Source organism: Terrapene carolina, unplaced genomic scaffold, assembly GCF_002925995.2.
Source record: "Terrapene carolina triunguis isolate 2854851 unplaced genomic scaffold, T_m_triunguis-2.0 Scaffold58, whole genome shotgun sequence".
In the NCBI taxonomy this organism is placed as follows: Eukaryota; Metazoa; Chordata; order Testudines; family Emydidae; genus Terrapene; species Terrapene triunguis.
Genome location: NW_020664409.1, coordinates 93388426 through 93401694, shown reverse-complemented (window position 1 = coordinate 93401694; position 13269 = coordinate 93388426). Strand labels below are relative to the sequence as shown.

The 13269-nt window shown below is 42.9% G+C and overlaps 1 protein-coding gene across 2 annotated transcripts in view; it reads left to right on the top strand.

Annotated features, from left to right (window-relative positions):
• The window catches only part of ATAD2 (ATPase family AAA domain containing 2), an 87003-nt gene that overhangs the window by 11526 nt on the left and 62208 nt on the right, over positions 1-13269 (top strand). For both annotated transcript variants that reach the window (XM_026646310.1, XM_026646317.1), the window contains exons 6-10: positions 1968-2078; positions 3102-3210; positions 3711-3826; positions 9810-9984; positions 10917-11005. In XM_026646310.1, coding sequence (XP_026502095.1) covers positions 1968-2078; positions 3102-3210; positions 3711-3826; positions 9810-9984; positions 10917-11005 — 600 coding nt within the window. The remainder of the gene's footprint in view (positions 1-1967; positions 2079-3101; positions 3211-3710; positions 3827-9809; positions 9985-10916; positions 11006-13269) is intronic.

The following is a 13269-nucleotide window of genomic DNA, read 5'->3' as shown; positions in this document are numbered from 1 at the left end:
CCCCCCCCCCCCCCGGCTCCGGCCGCAGAAGATTTTTAAAAAAACAAAAGAACTCCTAAATAAAAAAAAAGAAAACTGATAAGATGTGAGTTACTGAGATGTACCCTCATCCTCAACATAAGGGTAAAGAACGTAACAGGAATGTTGTAATTTATCCCAAAAACAAACCCAGGAAATTCAGAGTTAAGTGTACACTGAAAAGAAATCCAAATGTGTTTAAAATATGGAAATACAGTTGTGGCACTCAAAAAAACTTTAACTTGACCTTGTCATGACACCATGCAGTAAAGAATTTATTTGGGAGCCACAAATTTGTGCTTTCATACTTTTTAATTTCTTTTCAGTGTAACCTCCTAATCTCCTGGGTCTGCAGTGTTTGTTTTAGGAATAGTTACAACATCCATGTAATGCTTTTTACTAGGGCTGTGAAACTGGGGGGGTGAGGGGAGGAGGAAGGAGAGATCAGCCTCAGCCGGGGAAGGCGCCGAGCTCGGGGGGCAATCGAGCCCGAGCTGGGCGGGGGGGGGAGATCAGTCTCAGCTTTGGGCAGCACAGGACTGTGGAGGGGAGAGGTTCAGGCCCCAGCTGCGAGCAGCACAAGGCTGGGAGGGGAGACCCCACCGTGGGCAGTGCGGAGCTGCGGGCAGCACGGGGCTCAGCCCCAAATGCAGGTGGCACAGGGTGCAGTGGGGGGTCAGCCCCGGGAGGCATGGGGAGGGCAGTTCGGGCGAACCCTGCTGGGGGTGGGGGGCAGCTCTGGCAAGCCCCTGGCTGTACTGTTTTTACTGTACTTTAAAAACACCGGGATGGGAACTGCTTTACTTTCTCTAGCCTCTTCTCTTCCTGCCCTCTGGTAGCGGCTTGCATTACTGTACCTGACCAGACAGGTTCTCCAGAGCCGCGCATGCTGCCCTCCTGCCCAGAGCGTCTGCAATTAACGCACGTTAAAAAAATTAACGTGTTAATTGTGCTGTGTGTTAACATACGTGTTAGCGGCAGTTAATTGACAGCCCTACTTTTTACCCTTTAGTTACTGATCTGTACTTGCAATCTTAACTTGCATCTTAAAATAATGGAGGAGATTTTATTTCCTGAGAATTCATATTTAATACTTTTTGAGTATAAAAACTTAGTCCAGAATCTTCAAAAGTGACTAGTGGTTTTTGGATGTCTTAATTTTTTACCCCCAACTTGAAAATCTTAAAGGGCCCTGAGTTTCTGAGAATGTATGCTCAGAACTTTCTGAAAAACAGGATACTTTAAGGCAGTGGTGGGCAACCTGGGGCCCACATTCGACCCATCAGGGTAAGCTGATTGCGGGCCGCGAGACATTTTGCTGATGTTGACTGTGTGCAGGCATGGCCTCCCCGGCAGCTCCCAGTGGCTGCGGTTCGCAATTCCCGGCCAATAGGCACTGCAGGAAGTGGTTGGCCGCAGGGACATGCTGGTTGCCGCTTCCTGCAGCTCCCATTGGCCGGGAACGGCGAATCATGGCCACTGGGAGCTGTGGAGGGGCCATGCTTGCAGACGGTCAACGTCAGCAAAATGTCTCGCGGCCCACTATCAGATTACTCTGATAGGCTGCATACAGGTCACAGGTTGCCCACCACTGCTTTAAGGTGTCAATTTGAGTAACCAAAATCAGTAGTTGCATTTGAAATCTTGGCCTTATAATTTTGTGTGTTTTAAGTAAACATTTTTACCTTTTTTGGTATAAAAACAGTTTTGCTCCAGTGAGGATTCCTATTCTCCCCCCCCTCTCCCCCCCCCAGGGAAGGATATAACAAGTAGGGAAGCAATCCTACATTTACAGGGAATGGATTAGATAACCTAATGGGTCTTTACCCTCTGTAAATTCAGAGGTGGAATTCGGAATGAACAGTTAATAACTTGACCTTTAGCTTTTCAGAGTGAGCACATACTTAAGCTTGTTACTGTTTTTCTTTAAACATTTTATTATAATACAGACGAAAGCATGCAATCCATAACAGTGATTCCACATCTTCCTCCTCTTCGTCTGATGATGAGCAACGCTTTGAAAGGCGTAGGAAATGCAGTCGTAACAGAGCATTAAGCCGGTAAGTATAATTACGTAGCTTCTCTCTTTTCCCCCTTTTGGGAGAAATGGCATCTGCACATATGTAAAATGTTGGTCTCTTAATTCTTATACTGCAGATTCTCTACATTGTGACAACTTGTAGTCAAATCTGTTGGTATATTTGATGTTAATCAATTCCAAAAGTCAAAAATTATCAGAAACTGGATTTGTTTTTAAAGAACCTCTTACATAGCATGTACTGAATTTATTTTGTAGTGTATACGGTTCTGCTGCTGCCCTGTTTACAAGGGTGTTTTTAGCATGGGAGAAACAGTGATACTGTACTGTAAAATGCAAAAGTAAACATAAAAAAAATCAATAAAATGATTTTGTTTAATTATTTAAATACTGTTTCTAACCATCGTAGGTACAGATTTTTCAGGCAGATCTCAGGTGTGATGTCGAAGTAAAATGGTGTTACTTTAATGAAAATTGTGTATTGTTGTGTGCATTAGATTCTTCAGTCTGCCACAGAGCTAGCATGTAACATACATTTGGGGAGATTTGCTACAGAATTTAGGTCCATTGTTGCACAACAAACTTGGGATGGTGAAGCAATTGCAGGCCTGATCCAAAGGTCATGTGGATCCACAGAAAACATTGAAACAATGAACCTATCATGTTGCTGTTCCAATTCTGAGTATAGAAATAGTCAATCTGTGTGAGAATGATTTTCATCATTCAAACTAAGCTAAATTCACAATGTCCAAAAGTGAACAAAGGGAGAAGGTTAGTTAATCCAGATACCACCGAACTTCGTTGGGGTGGGATTTTCAAAAGTGCCCAAGTATGTAGAAGCACAAATCTGTAGGCACCCCAGGGAAGTTGGTGGTATTTAGGATAACTGACCCTCTTCCTTTGTTCATATTTGGACATTGGAACTTAATTCAGTTGAGGGATTTGGTAGTGCAGGAGTGCTTATCATAAGCTTGTATAATTTGCCAAGAAAAATCTGGTTATTTTATTTTAGTCTGTCTTCCCATTTCCTTGACTTTCAAATCAGGTGTCTTCCACTAAACTTTCGGAAAGACGAATTAAAAGGAGTTCACAAGGATCGGATGAAAATTGGAGCAAGCCTGGCCGATGTTGATCCAATGCAAATAGATTTTTCAGTAAGTACTTTGTCTCAAATACTGTCAGTTACCCACTGATTGAAAGAGTGTTAACTTAGTACAGTTTTTCTGTAACTATCTGTTTACCGCTGCCTTTGCACATAAGCCTCTCCTCAGTATGTTCCAAAATTGCCATGATTGCCAAGTATATTTTCTTTTGTAGTTGCATATGAAGTCTATTATTGTAGTGGTTCTCAAACTTTTGTGCTGGTGACCCCTTTCACATAGCAAGCCGAGTGCGGACCCCGCTCCCCTAAATTAAAAACACTTTTTGTATATATTTAACACCATTATAAATGCTGGAAGCAAAGCAGGGTTTGGGGGTGAAGGCTGACACCTTGCTACCCCCCACCCATGTAATAACCTCGCGACCCCCTGAGGGGTCCCGACCCCCAGTTTGAGAACCCCTTTATTATTGGATGCTTAGTAGAGTTGTCCTGTTGACCCTGCCCGATTTTGAAATATGTGATTTGTTTTGTTTTTAACTTTCCCTGAATTAGGTACGATTTGATAGTGTGGGTGGACTATCTAGCCATATTTCAGCTTTAAAAGAGATGGTGGTTTTTCCATTGCTTTATCCAGAAGTATTTGAGAGATTCAGAATTCAGCCTCCAAGGTAATATGACATGTATTGCAACTTGAAAACTCATGTCTCGTTTATAGAAGAATATTGCATTTTAAGTATCTTTTTCATGTCCTAAAGCATTTATGTGCAAACTTTATCGAAGTAACATTAAAAGACGAAGACTTTAAACAGACAAAACCCAGAACGTACAGAGTTTCAAGATTCATATAGTGCCTAGACAAAACCAGAGACGTAGTGTCTGGTCTTTAAGGTAAAGGTATACTCTGAAAAGTGACTCAGTAAAAATGCCATTTTTACTGTCTTATATTTGAGTTTTCTATTTCATATACAACTTGATTTAGTTTACAAATGAAGAGGAATTTTCTAGCTACCAGCTCTGCAAACTTTTCTGACATCTGCAAGTCAGTGCTGAAGAAACTGCTATCAGAATACTAGCAATATTGTTTTGTAATCCATGGAACAAAATAAAAATGTTAGCTTCCCCTCTGAGAGCAGTATGCATTGCTAGCTGTTATGCAGTAAAAGGTGACTACTTTAGATAGTAAGATACTACTACTATATATATAAAATAGTAGTAACACTATGTGATTTGGAACACTTACTACTACTACTATATATATAAAATTAGTAGTAGTAAGTGTTCCATAATTCTGAAATATTGGAATATGACTTCAGACAAATACAGTGAGCAGATATAATTAAGAAGGAGCCACTTTTATATAGTCTTACTACAAAAAAAAAAGACCCCTGCTGAATGAAATGCATGAACACCTACCACAATATAACTTTAATCTACAGCATCACAAATAATTTTTAAAAACCTCAAATGTGTGTTGGGTTTTTTTGTTAGTTTTTTTTGTTTGTTTGTTTGTTTTAATGACTTAACTGCTAATTCTAAAACTTCTAAAAGTATCTGGAAATCTGTTAGTGGTTTTTTTTTTTTGGTCACCTTCAGAAATCTTCCTCATATCATTGTCAGCAGATTCTGGAATCAGCACCTGGAAATTTAAGTCTTTTAGGGGAGGAAGAATTAAACATTTTATTACTAAGTTGTAATTCTTTGAAAACAACAGCCTCAAATTGAATCAGTCTGGATCTGATTTATGGGGTTGGACTGAATGTTGGGCATAGCCTGCTCATGGTCAAGTCACTTATTCTAGGCTAATAATACTTCCTCTACCTTCACCCCCATGTATATGATAAGGTTGTAATCTCTTTGGAGCAAGAACTGTCTGCTGTGTGTATGAACAGTGGCTTACACAATGGGGCCCTAATCTCAGGTGGGGCCTCTATTAGCTACTCTAATACAAATAATATCATTTGTATTGATGGGCCACTGGGACCGCAGCCACTGGGAGCTGCGGGGGGCCGTGCCTGCGGACGGTCAACGTCTGCAAAATGTCTCGCGGCCCACAATCAGATCAACCTGCAGCCCGCATGCGGCCCATCAGGGTACTAAACAAATGGCTGTTAGACTCTTTCTCAAGAAACCATGTCTATATGTAATCTCTTCAGTTTCTGACCTGTCTTAAGACTTCCATTTTTTGATGGTAGAAAATGTCAAATTGGAAATAAGATGCAACCTAACAGTGAGCATAATCAACCATTGGCACAGCTTACCAAGAGAAGTGAGTTAATTCTTCATCAGTTGGAGTCTTTAAATGAAGATTTGAATGCCTCTATAAAAGATATGATCTAGTTCAATCACAAGTTATTGAACTCAATAATGTTCACTCACATATTAGGAAAGAATAATTCTTGGAGTGTATCCTATGGGTACTCCACCGTACAATGTGCACATGCCCATGCACTCTGAGTCTGCAGAGTAGTGTCTGTGGCCTGCTCTTGTGCAGTGCGCTCTGAACAAGGACATATAGGGAGGTGCTAGCCCACTGCCACTCAGTTCCTCCTCAATTGCATGCAGGTCGAGGTAGAAAGGTCAGCTGTCTGCTGTATTCCGCTTCCTGCCTTCAGTGTGTGAATTTTCTTTTGTTTGTTTTAGTAGTTTTTTTTCATTATTTATTTTCATTCAGTACCTATTTATTTTATATAATACTGTTGTGTTGGTAGAAGAGGGATTTTTTTGTTTGCGTCAGAGCACTATTTGTTATGCTCCAGGATTTCAGACCCGTGAGACTTGCCACGGGTCTTTTCCACTCTGTAGTGGACACTCCAGCTGCCTGCAGTGTTTTGGGGACTCCCACAACCCTTCTAAATGCAAGGTCTGTCAGGGTTTCAAATGCAGATCCAAGAAGGATGGAGACTAGACTTAAGCTCTTATTAATGGATCATGCCATAGCTCCAGAGAGGTCCACTTGCCCCCTGTACATCAGCCTCTACAGCTCAGGCTGCCACAGTGCCAGTTGCTGCCTCATCTGCAACAAACTTCTAAAGAAGAAATATACAACTTTTCTTCATTTTCTTGTTTGGAGAGGTATATCACCCTGTAAGACCCTCTGTTGGGAGACCTTTTGTCCCTCTGATGGTAGGAGTTGGTACCACTGCATCAGTACAGGAAAGCAACCCCATTCAGCGATGTCTACCACCAGAACAACAACTGCTGTTGTTAGCACCATCTAATACCTTTCAGCACTGAGAGACACAGGGCTACCATCTGTGCCCTAGTACCAGAATCTCACCATACCTCTGAAAGGGGAGATGACCCCACAATCACTGTGGTACTGCAACAGCCTCTATCTTACCAGATGGTACTGGCCCAGACTTTGTGTGAAGTCTGTCAAAACTCTCTACCTTGTTCCAGGTTCCGTTCTGCATAGGATCTCATTATCTCTGATAAACCTGAGTCACCAGTACTGGAAAGATCCAACAGTGCCACCTCCCCAGTACCACTATGAAAGCAGCAAGTTGAGACTTGCTTAAGTCTCCAGCCTTCGATACCAGTCAGAACACCCGCACACTTTTAGTTTACCTATCCACCCCCCCCCATAAGCATTTCCTATGCTTCATAATAGGGACAGATCACTATCGAAATCAAATTCTCCCCTTTTGGACTCTCCGTGTCCCAAGGGTGTTCAGAGATTCTCTCAGTGGACTGCTCCATCAGGGGAAATATCAGTGTTTCCATATTTGAATGACTGGCTTCGCTGGGTCTGGTCACCACAAGAAGTTCAGTCGACAGCATCCAGAGCATTAATGCTATTCCAATTTCTGGGCCTCTATCAACCTCAAAAAATCTATATAAACTCCAGTACAGAGAATATACTTCATAGGAGCTACTCTCGACTCCACAACAGCAGGAGCCAGCCTACCCAAGAAAAGATTCTCCACCCTATCCACACTAATCTCAACATTAGAGTGCAGTCCATTAACAAAAATGAGGATTTGTCTACAGACCTTGGGCCACATGTTGCCCACCATGTATGTGTTTCCCCACACAAGGATGCACTTCAAATGCCTCCAGATATGGCTAAGAACAATATATATCCTAAATAGACACAGCGTCTCCAAATGTGTGTCAGTATCTCAGAAGGTAATAGACTCTCTTACATGGTGAAGAACCTATGGAGGGTCTGCATTAGAACCCCATTATTTCATCCAGCACTGTTGAAGACCCTCACAACAGATGTCTGTTAGGATGGGGAACTCACCTACAGAGAGCGACAGCACAAGGCAAATGGTTGACACAGGAATCGACGCTCCATGTCAGTATTCTGGAATGGAGACCAGTATGATATGCATGCCAACACTTCCTTTAAGCCATGCAAGGAGCAAGACCCCAGTCCTTATGTTGCAGAGGTGCTAAGGCTGTGAAACTGGTGTATTTCCCATCAGAAATATCATCTGTCTGTCTACCAGGCCTCCAGAATACAATTGCAAACTTCCTGAGTAGACACTTCTGGCAAGGTCATGAGTGGGGGATCAGAGACTGGCATCTGCCAGATGTGGGGGTATAGTAGGAGTGAAATGTCACTCATTCTGCTCCAAGGGAGGTCATTGTTGCAACTCTCTCAGGGATGGCCTGATAACACCATGTCCCTATATCCTTCTTTATGCTTGCCCACCTGTACTGTTGATCCTCAAGACCCTTCTCAAGATAGCTCTCATTCCTTCACGGCATATCGTTCTATCGCGTGGTTGGCCAAGACAGGTATGGTAGTCAAACCTCCTGAATTTCATGGGAGGCATAACCCCTCAGACATCTTATCAACAAGGACCTCCTGATACAGAACTCGGGAACCCTCACCCATCCCAACCCCTCCTCTCTGAATATGAGGGTATGGCCCCTCAGTGGTTCTCAAGCATGGAATTAACCTGTTTTGGATTGAGTTCAGTCAGTTCTTTTACCCAACAGGAATCCCGGTACTTGCAAAACCTACCTCCAAAGGTGGAAACGCTTCCAATCCTGGTGCTCCCTCCATCGTCTCGAGCCTCATGAGTCCTGCTTTCTAAGATCCTGGACTGCCTATTAGAATTAAAAACACAGGGTTTCTCAATGAACTCTCAGGATACATGTGACCGCCCTCACAGCCTTCCACTCACCCATCCAAGGCTTCTCAGTTTTTGCCCACCCTACAACAACCAGATTTCTCAAGGGCCTATGCAACTTGTTTCCTCCTGTTCGAGTCCAGTGGGACCTCAACCTCATTCTAAACACCCTAAGGAAACCCCCATTCAAAGCAATGGTGACCTGCAACCCTCTTCCACCATGTCCTCAAAACTTAATTCCTGACTGCTATCACCTCAGTGAGACAGATGGGGGAGCTAGGGGCACTCCTGACGGACTCACCATATACCACTTTCTACAAAGACAATTATGCTATGTCCTCTTTCTTTCTTTTTCTTTCTTTCGTTCAAAGTCTCCTTGAAACCTGACATTAACCAGGAGAGTTTTCTACCCAAAACTTCATGTACCCAGAGAAGAATAAAAGTTTTTGTGCACTGGATGTCAGAAGTGCCCTTGCCTTCTATCTGTACAGGACTAAACCATTCCGGGCATCTCTCAGGCTATTTGTATCAAGTGCAGATAGGATGAAGGGCCAACAGATTTCAATGCAAAGAGTGTCTAAGTGGGTTTTATATTGCATCTTGACTTGTTATGAAAATGCTGGGGAGCAGTCTCCTCACAGAGTAACAGCACGTTCCACCAGAGCTCTAGTCCACATCTATAACTCTACTGAAGGACGTGGCCACAGCAGAAATCTGCAGTTCTGGTAATTGGTCTTCTATCCATATATTTGCTAAACATTACACTATCGTACCTGCTTCCAGAGATGCTGCTGCTTTAGGTGATGCAGTCTTTCAAACTGTCCTGGACTTACACCATCAGCACACACCTTCTCATTAAGTTACTCCTTGGGAGTCTACTGTGGTGGAGCACCCATAGGGACGTATACAAGAAATAGTAGAGATTACTTAGCTTACAGTAACTTGAGTTCTTAAAGATGTTTTGTCCCTATGTTGCTCCACTTGCCATCCTCCTTTCCTTGTGTTACGGAGTTCTGGCTTCATGGTCAAGAAGGAACTGAGTGGCAGCAAGCTCGGTCCTCCCTATGTGCCCTCATGCAGAGCACAAGGTGCTGTTCTGCAAAGATATGGGTACACAGATGCTACTTTGCAGTCTCCCATTGAGAGCACACAGGGGCGCGCACACATCCTATGGTCTGGACAAAACATCTCAAAGAATTCAAGTTATTGTCAGGTAACTAACCTCTCCTTCTCTCCATTCAGTGAAATTCTATGGCCTTTATTATGCAGGAGATTAGATTTAGATGATCATAGTAATCCCTTCAAGCCTTTAAATCGGTGTATTTAACAAAATACATGAATATATTTTTGTTAAATAAAATTGTATATATGTATATCAAATTTGTACTTATATTTTTATTTTTAATCTGTTATGCCCCCTTCTCTATTCTTCTCTTCTCCCCCCCCCCCCCCCCATCAACCTTCATATATTGCTGTTTTGTTGTCTTACACCTCAAGCTCTTTGGAACAGTGTCTGTTCCTTTCTAATGTATCACAACTGAAACATGGGAACTCTTGTATTTTACAGGGGCTGTCTATTCTACGGTCCACCTGGTACTGGAAAAACCCTTGTTGCTAGGGCACTTGCTAATGAGTGCAGTCAGGGTGATAGAAGAGTAGCCTTCTTTATGAGAAAAGGTGCTGATTGCCTCAGTAAATGGGTGGGAGAATCTGAACGACAGCTTCGTTTATTATTTGACCAGGTAATATTAGAATTAGACTATACACTTTTTTTATTATATGTGGAGCTGGTATTGACATCTGTAATTAAGGTTGCGGAACACTTTCTATTATAAGGCTCTGTTTTCACTTGCTTATAACTTTGCAACACTAACTCTTGTGGCTGAAATTTTCCATGGTGGTGCCTGTCTGAATTTTTTAGAAGTTCAAATAAAAATTGTCCAGATGTTTCAGAGAACATGATTAGGGGTAGATGGGGAGGAAATATATTTTTGCCCTTTTTTTTTTTTTTTTTTTAAATCTTAAGTGTTTCATTGAGAAGCTCTAGTGCCTCCATGGTTTGGTGAGATATTTGAAATTTGGCAGGTGCATGGGGAAAATATAAAAAGGTGCAGAGGAGGGTTGCAGGAGCTGGGATGACATGAATGGGGAAGCAAAGGGAGAAGGACACAGGCTGAGAAAATGTGGTCTGACAGGCCAATATCTACTAGAATATGCTCACCTCCAGGACCTGGTGCTGAACCCCAGGAGTCATGTGTGTCTACATTTCTCTCTCATCAGCAAATAGCTGTGAACTGCCAAAGGGTGTCTCCACTATTCATAGTGGCTGGTCCATCTAGAAAATAACTGCCTACTATTGCTACCAGTTACTCCGTTACCTCAAGTGGTAGAGGTTGGTGCTGTGGCTATAAAGGCCTGAACCTTTTCCTGATGTCCCATATGGTGTAGGAGGGTCAATATGGTTGTACATGATAGAATTTGTTTTATCAGGGTTTTTTGTTTTGGGGGGGGATTTTTTGAATCTGAAATTACATCCAAGAGTGTGTGTGGCATTAATTCTGGCATTTCTTAACTTCTGAGTGCTTAATGTTCTTCTAATGTAGTTTTTTTGGATGCATTATATTTTACATTTATTTATAGTTTCAGTATTCCTGAGTCTGCACTTTCCTTTTAGGCTTATCAGATGCGTCCTTCAATTATTTTCTTTGATGAGATAGATGGTTTGGCTCCTGTACGATCCAGTAGACAAGATCAAATTCACAGGTATTACACTTTTTATATTTTAAAAAATAGAAGAGAGTTAAAATCTGCTTGAGCCTTGTAAGAGGGGGAGGCTATAGTGTTAGTAGTCTTTTATTTTTATGTGTATATATAGGGGCATCAGCATTCAGAGGCCTCTCTAAACTTGAGTAGTAGTAAGTTGCAAGTAATTAGATCTTGTAGTGATACCAAGCTCAGTGTGGTGTTTTAATTTTTTGTAATGTAGTTTCTCTGACACACTCCTATGTTTGTTTGTACAACCCTCCAAATGAAATTATATTTCCAGTCTGTCAGTTTGCTTTCCTTGTGGATTTAACCCTTTTCAAGCAATATCATAATCAGGGCCCCATATATATCCACAGTTCTTGCCCTTTGAACTGCAACATTCTCTTTGAATCTGCCTTATAATTGTGTGGCAATATCCAAAACTTCATTTTAAAACAGTCTTTAGCCTTTATGGTTGCAATGAAAACCTTCAAATGAGAACCAAATGTGAACCAGTGCAGTTATGTCTGCTGTCTGAGTATGCAGCCTGAAACCATAGCTCTGAGAGAAGTGTGACTTGCTTCCATTCATCCGCTTAGGGTGTCCTCTTTTGAAGTCTAAAAACCATCAAGTTAATGTACTTTGCCATTGGTGTATTTTGTGGTAGGGTGAAGTTACTGTCAGAGCTTGCTGAGGTAGAGTTATAAGAAGTTCAGTCCTACATCCCCCCACATCTGAAGTTGCATGCCCCCATATCCAAAAGGGGAGGAAAAGAGGTGGTATATTTTCACCATAGCACTGAGAATCAGCTGCCTACTGGTTGCTTAAAAAAAAAAAAAAAAAACCCACCACCATGGCCTAGTCTGCACTAGCATTCTACTTTGGTATAGCTACATCTCTCAGGCCTGGTCTACACTACGACTTTAATTCGGATTTAGCTGCGTTAATCCGAATTAATCCTTAACCCGTCCACACAACGGAGCCAGTTACTTCGAATTAAAGGGCGCTTAAAATCGATTTCTGTACTCCACCCCGACAAGCGGAGTAGTGCCAAAATCGATTTTGTAAATTCGAATTAGGGGTAGTGTGGCCGCAATTCGATGTTATTGGCCTCCGGGAGCTATCCCACAGTGCACCACTGACCGCTCTGGACAGCAATCTGACCTCGGATGCACTGGCCAGGTAGACAGGAAAAGCCCCGCGACCATTTGAATTTTATTTCCTGTTTGCCCAGCGTGGAGAGCACAGGTGACCACAGATAGCTCATCAGCACAGGTAACCATGCAGGCTGATAATCGAAAAAGAGCACCAGCATGGACCGTTCGGGAGGTACTGGATCTGATTGCTATATGGGGAGAGGATTCAGTGCTAGCAGAACTTCGTTCAAAGAGACGAAATGCCAAAACTTTTGAAAAAATCTCCAAGGGCATGATGGAGAGAGGCCACAATAGGGACTCAGAGCAGTGCCGCGTGAAAGTGAAGGAGCTCAGACAAGCCTATCAAAAAACAAAGGAGGCAAACGGTCGCTCCGGGTCAGAGCCGCGGACATGCCGCTTCTACGCCGAGCTAAATGAAATTCTAGGGGGGGCCGCCACGACTACCCCACCTCTGACCGTTGATTCCGAGGCAGGGGTAATCTCAGCAACACCTGAGGATTCTGCGGACGAGGAGGAGGACGAGCTTGCGGAGAGCACCCAGCACTCCGTTCTCCCCCACAGCCAGGAGCTTTTTCTCAGCCTGAGTGAAGTACCCTCCGAACCCTCCCAAGCCAGTATCCAAGACCACGACCCCATGGAAGGGACCTCAGGTGAGTTTACCTTTTTAAAATATAAAACTTGTTTTAAAAGCAAGGTTTTTTAATGATTATTTTGCCCTGAGGACTTGGGATGCATTCGCAGCCAGTACAGCTACTGGAAAAGTCTGTTAATGTGTCTGGGGATGGAGCGGAAATCCTCCAGGGACATCTCCATGAAGCTCTCCTGGAGGTACTCCAAAAGCCTTGCCACAAGGTTTCTGGGCAGTGCAGCCTTATTCCGTCCTCCATGGTAGGACACTTGACCACGCCATGCTTGCAGCAAGTAATCTGGTATCATTGCCTGACAAAGCCTGGCAGCGTATGGTCCCGGTGTTTGCTGGCATTCAAGCAACATCCGTTCTTTATCTTGCTGTGTAATCCTCAGGAGAGTGATATCGCTCATGGTAACCTGGTTGAAATACGGGAATTTAATTAAGGGGACAGAGGTGGCCGTTCCTACTGGGCTGTTTGCCTGTGGCTGAAAAGA